This window comes from Rhinoraja longicauda, chromosome 17, assembly GCF_053455715.1.
Source record: "Rhinoraja longicauda isolate Sanriku21f chromosome 17, sRhiLon1.1, whole genome shotgun sequence".
Lineage (NCBI taxonomy): Eukaryota > Metazoa > Chordata > Chondrichthyes > Rajiformes > Arhynchobatidae > Rhinoraja > Rhinoraja longicauda.
Genome location: NC_135969.1, coordinates 36,992,034 through 37,008,345, shown reverse-complemented (window position 1 = coordinate 37,008,345; position 16,312 = coordinate 36,992,034). Strand labels below are relative to the sequence as shown.

At 41.9% G+C, this 16,312-nt stretch overlaps 1 protein-coding gene across 3 annotated transcripts in view; it reads right to left on the bottom strand.

Annotated features, from left to right (window-relative positions):
- Nucleotides 1–995: 995 nt before the first annotated feature.
- The window catches only part of LOC144601928 (FERM domain-containing protein 4B-like), a 272,807-nt gene continuing 257,490 nt past the window's right edge, over nt 996–16,312 (bottom strand). For 2 of the 3 annotated variants that reach the window (XM_078414519.1, XM_078414517.1), the window contains exons 21-24: nt 14,880–15,673; nt 8,832–8,955; nt 6,113–6,376; nt 996–3,384 (exon numbers count right to left, since the gene is read on the bottom strand). In XM_078414519.1, coding sequence (XP_078270645.1) covers nt 3,384; nt 6,113–6,376; nt 8,832–8,955; nt 14,880–15,673 — 1,183 coding nt within the window. In that variant the 3' untranslated portion in view covers nt 996–3,383. The remainder of the gene's footprint in view (nt 3,385–6,112; nt 6,377–8,831; nt 8,956–14,879; nt 15,674–16,312) is intronic. The other variant, XM_078414518.1, reaches the window with a different exon arrangement.

The window sequence follows — 16,312 nt, the reverse complement described above, 5'->3', positions numbered from 1 at the left end:
TCTGGTTCTTGATTTCCCTTAATCTGGGAAAGAGGCTCTGTATGTTATTCCCCTCATGATTTTGAACACCTCTATAAGATCCTCATCCTCCTGGCCTCCAAGGAATAGAGTCCCAGCCTACTCAACCTCTCCTTATTGCTCAGTCCCTCAAGTGCTGGCAACATCCTCGTAAATCTTCTCTGCACCCTTTCCAGCTTAACTCTCTGTCCCATAACATGGTGTCTCAAACTGCACACAATATTTTAAACGTGGCCTCACCAACGTCTTATATAACTGCATAATGTCTTCCCAAATTCTATACTCAATAATCTGACTGATGAAGGCCAATGTGCCAAAACTTTTTCAGTCAGAGAGTTGTAAATCTGTGGAATTCTCTGCCTCAGAAGGCAGTGGAGGCCGATTCTCTGAATGCTTTCAAGATAGAGCTCTTAAGGATAGCGGAGTCAAGGGGTATGGGGAGAAGGCAGGAACGGGGTACTGATTGAGGATGATCAGCCATGATCACATTGAATGGTGGTGCTGGCTCGAAGGGCAAAATGGCCTCCTCCTGCACCTATTGTCTAATGAAATGTGTATTAATAACAGTGAAAATATCAAATAAAGAAGGAAAGGTTGATCTGCCCAACAATGAGGCAAGGAAGTCCTGGAGCACACAGTGGTGCATCAGTAAAGATGTAGCCTTACAGCACAAGAGACCTGGGTTTGATCCTGACTATGGGTGCTTATCTGTACAGAGTTTGTACGTTCTCCCTGTTACCTGCATGGGGTTTCTCCGAAATCTTCTGTTTTCTCCCACACTCCAAAAGATGTACAGGTTTGTAGGTTAATTGGTTTGGTATAACAGTAAATTGTCCCCAGTGTGTATAGAGTACGGTGGCACAAGTGTATGGTTGGTGCGGACTCAGTGGGCCAAAGGGCCTGTTTCCTCACTGCATCTCTAAATTAAACAACTGTCTACAATTACGACATAACAACATGCACTGATATCCATACACTTTTATTTACTGGTCTCCTGTTTTTTTTTGTTTCTTAAAAGCACATTTTTAATCAAAGCAAGGAAGACAGGAGTATAATGTAAAGGCTTACACAAAATTGTTTGGATCTCTGGGTAAAGCTGTACAAATATGCAAAAGAATAAGTTAAAAGCTTTGTTCCAAACTTTCCACATGAATTGAAACTTTTCACGGAATAAAAAAAAATGACTAAGAACCAGCTTACCAAATTAGTTTTACTATATATTACATGCTTTGGAACAACAATAATAAAAATGTTCACAAAAAAAAGTCAATCCAAATCTTTACATAAACACAATTATCAAAAAAACAAACAAAATGACAGCACCCTCCCATGGATCCCCAACTAGGGAAACATGGAGTCACCAGTTAAAGAGCTTGGAGTAAAATTGCCAGGAATTCAACGTATAAAATTCATGCATCGTAGTGAATGCCTGGCCCCCAAACTGGTGAATGTATATATATTCTCAAAGAAATAGTGAGGTAGTGTGACCCTCGTGAGCACTTCATGTATCAATGAAAACATAGAAGGTTCATTTTACTGACTGCAGAAGTCGTCCTTGTGTGATCTTTCCTTTTTGTCTTCATATCTTTCTAAATTCACTTTTTTTTTTTTTTAAGAGACGAGTTTTCAACCCTGTTCCTCTGAACCTCACCATGATAACAAGAGCCCGAAGGGCAAGCTGCCTCTGAGGAACCAATTTCATCCCTTTTCTCTTCTTAAAAAGGTAATAATCCATGGCTGAGATACTGTTTCGTGGGCTTGGGTCCTAATGCTCAAAGATCCCGATGTGAAAGTGGACAGGGAGTACAGGAATGTTATTTGACCGTGGGAGTTAATCACTATAGTATCTCTCTGAGTTTGAGTAATTCTACAAAAAGTCACAAGCAGACCGTGGAAGTCTAAGCTATGGGTAATTCTTCCCCCCTCGTCTTACACCATTATTTTCCAACCTACCCCCTTGAGATGGAGATTGCAGTAAAGACAATGAGGCTTAGGTGGTCAAAAGTTTACCACCCAACACATTGACTCTATGAATCTCAGCAGAGCATTCATTCATTACCATAAATACATAATCTGTCTGATATAATATCTGCCAGCTCTTGAATGGTCAGAAATTATTGGGGTTTTTGTTTTTGAATCAAGTTTAATATATTCTGGTGGCACATAATAGTACTGTACCTGAGTCACATGACTTAAAACAGTACCATCTCAATCAAGAACTCTCTTGCTTAACTTGTGCAGATAATCAAACTGAAGTATTCAAACTAGATTGTGCTATGACCTCAACTGCCAGTTTTAGGGTTGTGCTCTTTGTTTTAAAAAGTTTTATTGCATTTTAGTTTTTTTCTGCTTCTCTCAAGCCATGTGCTTTTTATTTGGAAACACAGCTACATTTGATCCATAATTTCATATCTTGGTAAATTGTGCTACTCAATATGGTCCACTAACAATTGACATTACGTGGACCAATAGTTCATTAACTCCATCCCCTTCCCCCCCCCTCCCATGCAAAACAAATAGCCTATTTGCAAAGTCTAACGACGGGGTAAATTAACAATTGGTTTTCAAAATCACAAGTATGATGAATCTTTGTGCTTCAGAAAGACCATAAAAACCTTTAACAAAATGCATTTCTCACTAATTTCTGGTCTGATATCCAACTAATCATTTTGAAAATCTATAAGCCCACTAAACTCTGTCCAAGTAATCAGAGAGTCACCAGTTTCCTGCCAAAGTACAAGACATCCTTCATTTAATAATCTGCAAAGTACTCCTTTACTTCAGAGGTTATCGCCTACCCTGCTTTGTCCTCTTTGATACCTATAGGTGAAGCACAGTTCCTCTTGTTCTGCTCAAGACTCAATGAGGAGCTGCTCCCTGCTTTCATCAACATAATCTTGAAAAGTGCATTTTCAGTTAAAAAAATGATTTCCAAGTGCCATTTTTTCGAGCTTCAATTTAAACACAAAGTCAATCCACTGTGAGGTGTGTCTTTAGAATATACTGTAGTTATAAAGGGGACTTCTACTAAACTGTGAAGTGTAGAACTTATAAAACTTTCACTCCTTCTGCACAATGAACTTCCTGGCATCCAGGTAGAGTACCTCATGAAAAACACTGAAATGTTCTGAGTGTGATTCCTATTAGTAGAAATAAAGCATTTCAAACAGATCGAAAAGGATGCAAGGCACACTGATTACATTTTCCACATGTTGGACAAGGAAGGTCAGGTAGCTGGTCATCACCTAAACCAGAGTCCCGGGTTTAGAGTCTTCATGCCACAGCAACACTTGCTCATCTTCGAACAAGTCATTTTCCAACTGGACTGTGTCTCCACTGTCCGAATACATTCTTTCTGGATAAGGTCTGGTAAACATTTTGAAAAGAAGAGTTACAAAAATGGACTCTCAACAACAATCCAAAAGGACATGCATTTTAGAAGAAAAAAAAAAGACATTAGTTGGAAGGGTTAGCACAACATTCATCACAAATTGCAAATTTTAACTTTTGAAAGGTTTGGGTAATTTAGTTTAATTACATACACTGGCTAGAAAGGTCATATGGCTTTTTTGATAGTGGAATAAAGAAACCATTTACTCCACAAAGAATTGGAATGCTGTCCTCTTTTTACTGTTGGTATAGGCTCTCGGCAACAGGCATTTTATGAATGACTTAATTCTTGAAACGATGCTTAGAAATTTCATATCCAAACATTGCATAAAGTTCAAACTGTGGGAGGACTAAAATGCCTTTATCAATAAGATTCCATGAATAGTTCTGTGAGAATTCTAATGCTAACATAAGATACAATTAATCACCATGATTTTAGTTGTTGGAATCCACCAATGCTCCGGATTTATATCGTGAATATGGGGATGATTTCAATTGTTGTCTTTCCAGCTGTGAAGTGGGTGGAATTGTCTTTTGACCAATTCATGCAATTTTATTTTACCGCAAGACAGATTTACAGGCAAGGTAACTGTCATCAAATCTCCGGTATTTTAGGGGCGGCACGGTGGCGCAGCAGTAGAGTTGCTGCCTTACAGCGCCAGAGACCCGAGTTCGACCCTGACTACCAGTGCTGTTTGTACGGAGTTTCTATGTTCTCCCAGTGACCCGCGTGGGCTTTCTTCGAGTGCTCCGGTTCCCTCCCACACTCCAAAGAGGTACAGGTTTGTAGGTTAATTGGGTTGGTTTAATTGTAAAATTGTCCCTAGTGTGTGTAGGATAGCGTTAGTGTACGGGGATCGTTGGTCGACGTGGACTCGGTAGGCCGAAGGGCCTGTTTCCGCACGGTATCTCTAAACTAAACTAATATTATTTATCAATATGCTCATTGAGAAATGGAAAACTGTTAATGGTGTCAGGTGACAGGGCATGTGCCCTTGCTCTGTTACAAATGAAATGTCCTATGTTTGCGAGGTTACCTTTGATAATAGATATTCTGTGAAATTAGGGAGAGGAAATCCAGGATCACATGTTGCATCTCATCCAATGCAGATTCTGCCAAAGTGTTTCAGACTTTCAGATTAATTTCCCACAATTTCTTCTGTAGCCATTCACATTTGGGTTCAAATATGAATAGTTTGAAGAAATGTTCGGTACAGATTGGTATCTTTTTCGATCAATTGTTTTGTTGGAGGGATTGAAAAATTGCTAGTAATAGACAGGATAACCTAAACAATAGAGGTCATAGGTGATTATCTCCCAAGAAGACCAATAATGCTGACTACGGCTGAAATAACATAACATTGGGGTAGAAATAAGTCTCTTGTACTAAATCAGGTGTGATTTAGTAGTATGTGTGCGTTGAACTCCTCTTCTGAAATTAGTTGAATAGAACCATTTATCTGAAGCTGAAGATAGATGCAAAATGCTGGAGTAACAGCGGGTCAGGCAGCATCTCTGGAGAAAAGGAACAGGTGACGTTTTGGGTTGAGACCCTTCTTCAAGCTGAGTTCAACATGAATTTGTTATAAACTCCAATCAGAGTGTTGCAATGAAGCAATGATTTTTACTCTGTTTGAAGATATCATTATGATTGTAGCTACATGGTGTTCACAATGGAACATCGTGGCTGGAGAAATATCATTGACATTTCAAATCCCTTGGTGGTAGCACAATCCTAACCCACATTTAAACATTGGTTCAGGTTGGCAGGTAGAAAGAGAAACGATGGCAAGCTGGGGTTGAATGTATTATTGTGAAAGTCCCTTCACATTGGGAATGTTCCCACTCTCTGAAATTATTCAATCACCATCTACACTGAGATTTGATTCTGCTTACAACCTCAATATCTCAAGTCTAGTTGAGTTGAGTTGAGTTGAGGTTATATTGTCACATATACCGATGTACAGTGAAAAGCTTTGAGTAGCCATTTTCAACTGCGTTGATCCAGGATAGATTATTGGAAAGGATTTTTTTCCAATGCTGATCTGATTGGTGCCTTTCCAATAGGCAAACACCGGGACACCTAAATCTCAGGAACAAAAATCCTGTTATTTTCCCTCCCCCCTTTTCCTAGGTTTGCGATACCAAATTTGCCTGAAGCACCCCGATTGTTCAACTGATTCCATACCAATCCAAATTGGAACCTGAATCTAAATACCTCAACTATGCCTCAGCTTACCAGAACACAGAGGAAGAAACGTTTTAAAATGTAATTTTAAATGAAAAGCCAAGGAGGTCGAATCAATCCAGAATAATTTAGCGTAGATTATTAAAAGGAGTAGAATTCAAAAGGGCTTTTTCCTACTGTAAATATTTTCAAATTGGACACCTGCATGGGTACACCTAGATAGGTTGCAATGGTAATTTGGAGGAATGCTGGATAATTTGTTAGCTTATCAGATCTAAAACTTTTAGTTCTACAGCTGTTGGCTATTTGTTAGAGCAACAAGGACGACAACATTACTGTTGCTTTAACGTATGACTTAACATTACATAGAGAAACAATCTATGTAGGAAGCAGATAAACTTAATGTCAAGCATTGTTAGCAAGCATTCTACATGGTAAGCAGCTCAGCCAACGTCAAGCTTCTTTAGCAAGCGTAACGACCAACAGTCACGCACACAAACACGCAAGGATACTTACTACCGCTGACTACATTTTGCGTATGAGTATTTAATGAATATCTCATTTCTGTAGACGCGATGTTGGCGGCAGTCAGTACACTTAGGGAAACACTCCTTTTCTTTGTAAGGGAAAGTAGTGGAAGTGGATGAAAAAGAGGAGGAGGAAGAGGAGGAGGAGGAGGTGGAGGAGGCAGATGACTGTCTGGCAGGAGCTGTGCCAACAGCGGGGAAATGGTGGCGCGCAGCAGAAAAAGGATCGTCAAGAGACTGGAAGGAGCTAGGCCTACAAGAAAATGACCGACAAGCAAAATAAGAAGTAAATCTCTAGATAATATTCTCCATTCCCCCGCCCCCCCCCCCCCCCCCCCCCCATATCTCTTGACAGTGTTAATGCATACAAGGACATCTGTACACGTTACAAGTGTACATTGGCAACCATGGCCAATGGCACCTTGCCTCCAAGGGCAATTGCTGTCTACGTCCATCAACACACGTAAAGTTCAATACTCCACTTGAGTTAATGAATCCGAGATACTCGACTGGAGAATGGGAGCACCAAGCAAAATATCTCCTTGTAAAGAGGATGGCAGAGGCAGTAAGTGCATCAACACCAAGGGATATTAAGAGGATGCGGAAATATGGAGATGGTTTGGAATAGTTGACTTGATAATAATAAGATCATGGCTGGTCCATTATGTGATGAAGTAGCTTGAGACACCTTGTGGCCCAAGACTGCTTCCACCACTTTCTTCCTTGTGAGTAGACTTATCTTGAACCAGCATTACAAGGATGCTCAACTTAACCAATTTACAATGTAAAATTTAAAGTTTGATCCATTCTGCAAAACCAGCAGTTTTCACCTCTATTACAATTTACTTTATGCAAATGCTGCAACCTTAATCTGTAACAATTCAATGGCAGGTCATGCTGAATAACATTAGTCCACCTGATCTTGGCTGCAGTGAATCTACAAACATGGAGGTGTGCTAAAATATACTTTGTGCTATTGTTGAACCGTGGGATCTTTAACAATTTAATGGCCGGTAGTGCTGAAGAACATTCGCCCTCCCGGCCTTTGCTGCAGTGAATCTACAAACATGGAGGTTGTCCACATTGGAGACAACATAGGGGAGATACAGCTGCTGAGGTTAGCAGAAATGCCAATCATTTGGCAAGAGTTCTGCCAAATCTGTGTACCGATGTACAGTGAAAAGCTTAGAATGTCCATTGATCACTGACCAAACAACTGATCAAACAACTTCATGTCGAAGGTATTTATTCACAAAATGCTGGAGTAACTCAGCAGGTCAGGCAGCATCTCAGGAGAGAAGGAATGGGCGACGTTTCGGGACGAGACCCTTCATCAGACCCTTCTTCAGTCTGAAGAAGGATCTCGACCCGAAACGTTGCCCATTCCTTCTCTCCTGAGATGCTGCCTGACCAGCTGAGTTACTCCAGCATTTTGTGAATAAATACCTTCGATTTGTACCTGCATCTGCAGTTATTTTCTTAAACAACTTCATGTTGTCTTCAAATTTGATCAAATTACAGGAACACACCCCCTCTATTTTAGGGCATTAATGGTTAACCTACCGTAGCAAACATTTATAATTTTATTTATAGATTGCTTATTATAAATGCTGAAGGTCCCTTTAAGTCTTCCCCACACTATTTTGAAGGTCAGAAAAGACTAATAATTTGCCCGTAAATTGCACTTGGCCAATTTGCTGTATTGTAGTATGAAAATTAACTCTGCAATAGAAGAGAACCACTTAATCCAAAATCAGACGTCCGAAAGTCCTTATAAAACTTTTAACTATGCTCTCCTTGGGGATCTGAGAGGTTTTTGAAAATGTTTTTGTATATTAAATGCAATAAACGTTGTCCCAAAACATTAGAACGGGTAAAATGAGCGAATAGATTGGGTATATGCAGTCTCTTGCCCAGAGTAGATGAGTCGACGACCAGAGGACATAGGTTTAAGGTGAAGGGGAAAAGATTTAATAGGAATCTAAAGGGGTAGCTTTTTAACACAAAGGGTGGTGGGTGTATGGAACAATCTGCCAGAGGTAGTTGTGGATGGGACTATCCCAACGTTTAAAAAACAGTTAGACAAGTACATGGATAGGACAGGTTTGGAGGGCTATGGACAAACGCAGGGAGGTGGGACTAGTGTAGCTGGGACATATTGGCCAGTGTGGGCAAGTTGGACCGAAGGGACTGTTTCCATGCTGTATCACTCTATATCTATATTGTTTTGTGATGAATGTGCAATTAGGTAATTTAGAGCAAAAGACAAACAGCATCTGTGGAGCCAAAGGGATAGTCGCCATTTTAGGTCAATTTGGTAGATGCCGTGCACTCCCCTCCACTTCCAAATTTTAACACAGTGCTATCACCATTAGAAACTTAGGACAATTTCTTCCTGTCATCGCTTGCCTTCACGTAAATCTTACTTTTGCGGGTGTTAAGTGATAATCACTTTCGCACAATGTGTCCCTTAGTTTATTCACCTCTCCTGCAATCTCCAGTTACGTAAATCCCACTACTTCACTAAAATATGCATTTGCTTCTGTATCAGACATGTCTTTATTAATATAAACCGTAACCTACAATGGAAATTTGTTGAGTACTGCTGGAAATGGAATGATTGTTGAACCGAAAAAGAACCTGTTTTTCAAATGCCCATTTCCAGTTTTGAGTGGCTCAGCAGGCAGGTGTGTTACACTGACACTCACCTGGGGTGTAATGTTGTATTGCTGTAGGAGTTATTGAAAGGAGTTGCATAAGGCAAATGATCAAAATCCTGGACACCCACAGTGATCTGGCTTCGCCACGTTCCTGTACTAGCTGCCGAAGAAACTGCGATTTAAAGAAAAACATATAAAAAAAAATTGCTGCAATTCATTCCGAAGTATCAGTTCCTTCATATTTTATTTAGGGTCAGAATCACACAGCACACGATCAGGCCCTTCAGCCCAACTGGTCCATGCTGACCAAGATGCTACATCTAAGTTAGTCCCATTTGCCCACGTTTGGCCAATATCCCTCTAAACTTTTCCTATCCTTGTACCTGTCCAAGTGTCTTTTAAATGTTGTCATTGTATCTGCGTCAACTACCTTCTCTGGCAGCTCATTCCACGTTGCCACCATCCTGTGAGTGAAAACGGGTTCCAATTAAATCTTTCGATACGATACGATAGAACTATATTTATCCCACGAGGGAAATTGATCTGCCAACAGTCATAAAAACACAAAATATCCCCCTGTCCCCTCTGGTTCTTGATTCCCCTATCCTGGGTAAAAAACTCTGAAAATTCACCCTATCAATTCCCCTCATGATTTTTTACACTTCTAAAGGATCACCCCTTAGCCCAGAGGTTCCCAACCTTTTTCGTCCCGTCTACCCCAGGCAACTTTTCGAAAGTAAATTTACCCTCACCCTGTTTTGTTCAGTAATTTGAGTTTACACTTCCACCATAAAAGCAACCGACAATGGGGACATTTCAAAATACTGTTTTTAACATCATTATTTTAAGTTCAAATAACAATAATAATAGCACATAAATGTTATTTCACTTATTTATGAACAACTAATGATGAATAGATACCGATAGACCAGAACCAAACAGTCAATGAGAACACATCAAACTCCATTTCTACCTCTAAACGACATTTTTTTTTGGAATTATAATTGAAAAAAAAAGTACAAATCCAGAATCAACAAATTTGCCCCCTGGGTAGGTGAAATTTATCTCCTGGGGGTAAATTTACCCCAGGTTGGGAACCCTTGCCTTAGCCAGGAAGGAATAATGTCCTAGTTTGCCCAATCTCTTCCCATAACTTAAAAGTTTGATACATTTTACGATAACTTGAACTCCAAACACATTTAGTCATATAGCACAACCACTTGTATTAGACTTTAGTACTTGTTTATAAAATCATATAAAATTATGAGAGGAATAGATATCCAGTCAGAATTCTTTTCATAGAGGGTGGAGAGTGCCTGGAATAAGTTGATGGTGGTGGCAGATGTGATAGCGGCATTTAAGAGACTTCTGGATAGGCACATGGAATTATGAGTAGGCACACAATAGTTGGTCTTGGCTTCATGTTTGGTACATACATTGGGGGCTGAAGGGCCTGTTCCTGTGCTGTGTTGTTCTTTGTTGGAAGGAACTGCAGATGCTGGTTTAAACCGAAGATAGACACTAAAAGCTGGAGTAACTCAGAATAGCTGGAGTAACTGGAGAGAAGGAATGGGTGACGTTTCGGGTCGAGACCCTTTTTCAGTTCTTCAGTCTGAAGAAGGGTCTCGACCCGAAATGTGATACATTCCTTCTCTCCAAAGATGCTGCCTGGCCCGCTGAGTTACTCCAGCTTTTTGAGTCTACCTTCTGTATTGTTCTATATTTGATGTTACCAGTTACCCAATCATTTGCCATTCTAATAAATATCTTACACTTGACAGATTTACATAATATGCTGCCAATTTCCAAATATCTCCTAAGATAACTCCTGGGTGACACAGCGGTAGAGCTACTGCCTGTCTGACAGGGCCAGAGACCCAGGTTTGATCCTGACGACAGGTGCCGTCTGTACGGAGGTTGTACGTTCTCCCCGTGACCTGCGTGGGTTTTCCCCGAGATCGCCGGTTTCCTCCCACACTCCAAAATGTATAAATGTAAAATTGTCCCTCATTTGTGTAGGATTGTGTTAACATGCAGGGATCGCTGGTTGGCGTGGACTTGGTGGGCCGAAGGGCCTGTTTCCAAGCTGTATCTCTAAACTAAACTAATTGAACACTCTGGATTTGATTCACTGGAAAAACACAGGTCCTGTTTTGCTTAGACTTGCTATTTATTCCGCCGTATTATGCAACTGAATTCTACTGTGTGCAGTTTACATCAAAACAAATCATGTTTAAAGTAATAATTTACCTACATTTGGGTACCTCATCCAGCTTCAATCATAAATTGAATCAATGAGCACACAAAACCTTTGCACGTTTTTTTTCTCAAAATAAAATCTCTCATAATTATATTTAAAGAGATCTGCACAAATTCTGTCCAAATACTTTCCAATTAGTAACAATGCAATATTAAAAATAGGGAAAGTTTAAAGCAAAAATCAGTTCTGTTATTCTTATTTTCACTTTGTCACGTTCTCTTCCCACTTTTAAGGCCATTCCTCCTCACTAATAATTTGCCATTTGTTGAATTGGCGAAAAACAACTCTGCAATAGAACAACGTCACTTAATCCAAAGTTAGAAGTCCTAAATGGTCCTAATAAAAGCCGGATAATATTATAATATGAAGCCACTGATGGCATTTATTAACTCTCTTTCCTGTTACCTGCTGTTGGGGAATATTCAGGGGATATAACATATTTTGAAGGTAGCAGCCATTAACTCAAACCAAGAAGCAGTCTTCATTATATCTGTTCTAATGTACATTGAAAGCAGTAATCAATTTGAAATTAAAAGGACAACTTTTTAAACGCAGGTGGTCTACTAAATCAATTGAATATGTCAATCGGACCGACATCAAAGCAAAACTGCAGACACAAGGAACTGCAGGTGCTGGTTTACAAAACAAAAGGAAACAAAGGGCTGGAGTAAATCAACGCGTCAGGCAGCATCTCTGGAGAAAATGGGTGGGTGATTTATTGGGTCAGGACAGAGAGGGTCCCGACCTGAAACGTCGCCCATCTATTTTCCCCAGAGATGCAGTCTGATCCGCTGAGGTACTCCAGCACTTAGTGTCTATCTGTGGTATAAACCAGCATCTGCAGTTCTTTTTTCTACGCCTTAAAAATATCCATCGACTTGGCCTCCATTGATTTCTCTTGATGAATAAAGATTTTGATATCAACTAGCTTCAGCCTCCGAGTGACTCAGTTAAAAAAAATCAGAACCGGACACAATTAAACTAAATTACTACTTGAAGTTTTCAAATTATATATTTCACTCTATTGACTTCTTGATAAATTCCTGATTAGACAAATTCTTGATTATAACAGGTGTCAAAGGGAGAAGGCAAGAGAATAAGATTAGGAGGCAGAGATCAGCCATGATTGAATGGCGGAGTAGACGCGATGGGCCAAATGGCCTAATTCTATTCCTATAACGTGAACCTTTCCTCAAATAGTTAGAATTAATATTCTTAGTATTATCCAAGTTGATGAAACTACACTTGTAAAATTGGAATTACGCGAAACAAATATATATAATGATAATAAAGTCAAACATATCATTGCTACCATTCAGAATGCAGGTATTTATAGATTTTTAACCCCTCTCTCTAACGCTTCATATTTTCTTATGACTTAAAGGAAGCTTTTGGCTCTCTGCTTGCTGGTCCCAGAAGTGGATCTGAAATCACGCATTACAATCGCGCCACTCTTTTAAACCTCTACTCCAACAGCAGCATTTCTTACTTTAACTAGGCTCTTCCTAATCTCCTCTCAGATATGTTGATTTTTAATCGGACTTTACCTTGTACTAAACATTACACCCATCGTCACATATCGGTACACTGTGCATGGCTCGATTGCAATCATGTAGTTTTTCCGCTGACTGGATAGAGTGCAATAAAAACCTTTCTATGGTACACATGACAAAAAACCAAACCAACCTACTCATCGAGTATGCTGACCTTTAATGTATCGTCCCCATTCAGCATATCATTGCTAAGGTTAAGTACGCCATTGTTAATTTTTAACGCTGCTAATGACAAATGCTGGACAGCACTGGATGCTGGATCGAGGATAAGCATCATCTGCATTCTGAAGAAGGGTCTCGACCTGAAACGTCACCCATTCCTTCTCTCCTAGATGCTGCCTGACCCGCTGAGTTACTCCAGCATTTTGTGATACCTTCGATAAGCATCATCCCGGTCGGTCACTGTCTCTTCTCCCCTCTCCCATCAGGCAAGAGGTACAGAAGTGTGAAAATGCACACCTCCACATTCAGGGACATTTTATTGCCAGCTGTTATCAAGCAACTGAACCATCCTATCACCAGCTAGTGAGTGTAAGAAAATAACTGCAGATGCTGGTACAAATCGAAGGTATTTATTCACAAAAAAATAACTCAGCAGGTCAGGCAGCATCTCAGGAGAGAAGGAATGGGTGACGTTTCGGGTCGAGCCCCTTCTTCAGACAGATGTCAGAGGGGCGGGACAAAGGAAGGATATAGGTGGAGACAAGAAGACAGTGGGAAATCTGGGAAGGGGAAGAGAGGGACAGAGGAACTATCTAAAGTTGGAGAAGTTAATGTTCATACCACTGGGCTGCAAGCTGCCCAGGCGAAATATGAGGTGCTGCTCCTCCAATTTCCGGTGGGCCTCACTATGGCACTGGAGGAGGCCCATGACAGAAAGGTCAGACTGGGAGTGGGAGGGGGAGTTGAAGGCTCAGCCACCGGGAGATCAGGTTGGTTAAGGCGGACTGAGCGAAGGTGTTGAGCGAAGCGATCGCCGAGCCTGCGTTTGGTTTCGCCGATGTAAAGAAGTTGACATCTAGAGCAGCGGATAGCAGCTAGAGAGCAGTCGGTCCTGAGATACCATCTACCTCATAGGAGACTGTCAAACTTTAACCGGACTTTCCTGGAGGGTATCTTGCACTAAACGTTATCCCCTTCATCATGCACCCGTACACTGTGGACGGCTCGATTGTAATCATGTATTGTCTTTCCGCTGACTGGTTAGCACGCAACAAACAAGGTTTTCACACTACCCTGGTGCACGTGACAATAAACTAAACTACTCATCGAGTCTATGCTGACTTTTAATGCATCGTCCCATTCAGCATATCATTGCTAAAGTTAAGCACACCATTGCTAATTGTTACAACTACAAATGACAAATGCTGGGAGAAGGGAGGGACGTCGGTTCGCGGTCCGGGCCGGTCGTGGGCGACGGAGGTGATCGGGGGTTGCACCGGTAGAACAACCACACGGGAATCATAAGGTCATAGGAGCAGAATTAGGCCATTCGGCCCATCACGTCTACTCCGCCATTCAATCATGGCTGATTTATCTCTCCCTCCTAACCCCATTCTCCTACCTTCTTGCCATAACCCCTGACACCCGTACTAATCAAGAATTTGTCTTTTTCTGCCTTAAAAATATCCACTGACGGCCTCCGCAGCCTTCTTTGGCAATGAATTCCAGATTCATCACCCTCTGACTGAAGAAATTTCTCCTCATCTCCTTCCTAAAAGAACGGCACGGTGGCGCAGCGGTAGAGTTGCTGCCTTACAGCGAATGCAGCGCCGGAGACTCAGGTTCGATCCTGACTACGGGCGCCGTCTGTACGGAGTTTGTACGTTCTCCCCGTGACCTGCGTGGGTTTTCTCCGAGATCTTCGGTTTCCTCCCACACTCCAAAGACGTACAGGTACGTCGGTTAATTGGCTTGGTAAATGTAAAAATTGTCCGTAGTGCGTATAGGATAGTGTTAGTGTGCGGGGATCGCTGGGCGGCGCAGACCCGGTGGGCCGAAGGGCCTGTTTCTGCGCTGTATCTCTAAATCTAAATCTAAAAAAAATCTAAACGTCCTTTAATTCTGAGGCTGTGACCTCTAGTCCTAGACTGTCCCACAAGTGGAAACATTATCTCCACGTCAAATCCGGACTTTGAACTCGATAAAATGGCGCCACACATGGCAGCAGCGGCATTATTGTTTGCAAAATGAATTTTGCCACGTAATGTTTAATTGCACGCGCGACTATAAACATCCATTGAACCACTGAACGTGGATGACACTCGAAGAGCTGCCACTTACCGGATGTGAAAGACGTAGCCCTGTTGTTCTGCGAGAAAGGACCTTGCATATATGTGAAGCCCAGACTCTGCTGCGAGCCCCTGTCAGAGTCTAAACCTGCCTGCAGGCCGTGATCCTTGTGAGTCGACGCTCGCTCGTACCAGCCCCGCAAGCTTTCGGCCACCAGCGCTTTTTGAATGTTTTTTGTTATTTGTTCACTCTTGGCGCCTCTCCTGCGCATATTCCTCAGCGTGGCGTACGGGTTCTGAGACATGGCCTCCACATCCTCCTGGTAAAAGCGACCGTAGTCTCGACTGTAGTGGTCAGCGTTGTATGAATGCATTGATCTGTACGGGGCTTTGACGTTATAGTGGCCTTCGGTGTCATTTTCAAATGTATATCCGTAAGGCTCATAGTCACTGTACTGGGGATATCCGGGGATATAATAGTCAGAGCAAGGCTGATTATAAGAGTTTTGGTAAACTCCATTCCTCACGTCGTTTGGTGCCAGGTTGGGCATGCTTCCTGATGGAGCGGCAGATATCGTCGGTTTCTTGTGCTTCCGTCTATCTCTTGAGCGGCAGCCGACCGTCATGGAGTTGTAGTACTGGGGGGGCTTGCTCGGGGCGCTGTAGTACTCGGTGCTGGACTGGCTGGTGTAGGACGAGCCGTCGTCCAGCAGTTCCGTGCTGCTGCTGCGCTGGGCCGCCGTGAGGGGGAACATGGGCCTCTCACCGGGAACCTCGTCCAGAAGATGGGACTGGGATTCCAAGCTGCCGCTGCGCTGCCTGAAGTGATCCGGCGAAAGGTCGGGTCTGCGATAAGAGGAATCCAAAACATATTCAGTGTCGGTGATGCAGATGGTAGTTTGCCAAAACGACAATTCATTTCACTATTCCCACTTACACTTCAATTAATATCATAGGTTGTGACCAGATAATGGTTAAAGACAATCCACGCCATGGATACCACAGTTACCTCTTGGTGCAAGATCAAGGCAGAGGTATTAAAAGGAAGTCAACCGCATAAGTCTGCGGATATCAAGCAACTGAACCATCCTATCACCAGCTAGAGAGTGTAAGAAAATAACTGCAGATGCTGGTACAAATTGAAGGTATTTATTCACAAAATGCTGGAGTAACTCAGCAGGTCAGGCAGCATCTCAGGAGAGAAGGAATGGGTGACGTTTCGGGTCGAGACCCTTCTTCAGACCGGGTCGACACATCAGACTGAAGAAGGGTCTCGACCCGAAACGTCACCCATTCCTTCTCTCCTGAGATGCTGCCTGACCTACTGAGGTACTCCAGCATTTTGTGAATAAATACCTTTGATTTGTACCAGCATCTGCAGTTATTTTCTTACGCACAAGTCTGTGTTAATAAGTCATAGGAGCAGAATTAGGTCATTTGGCCCATCATGTCTACTCCGCCATTCAAGCATGGCTGATCTATCTT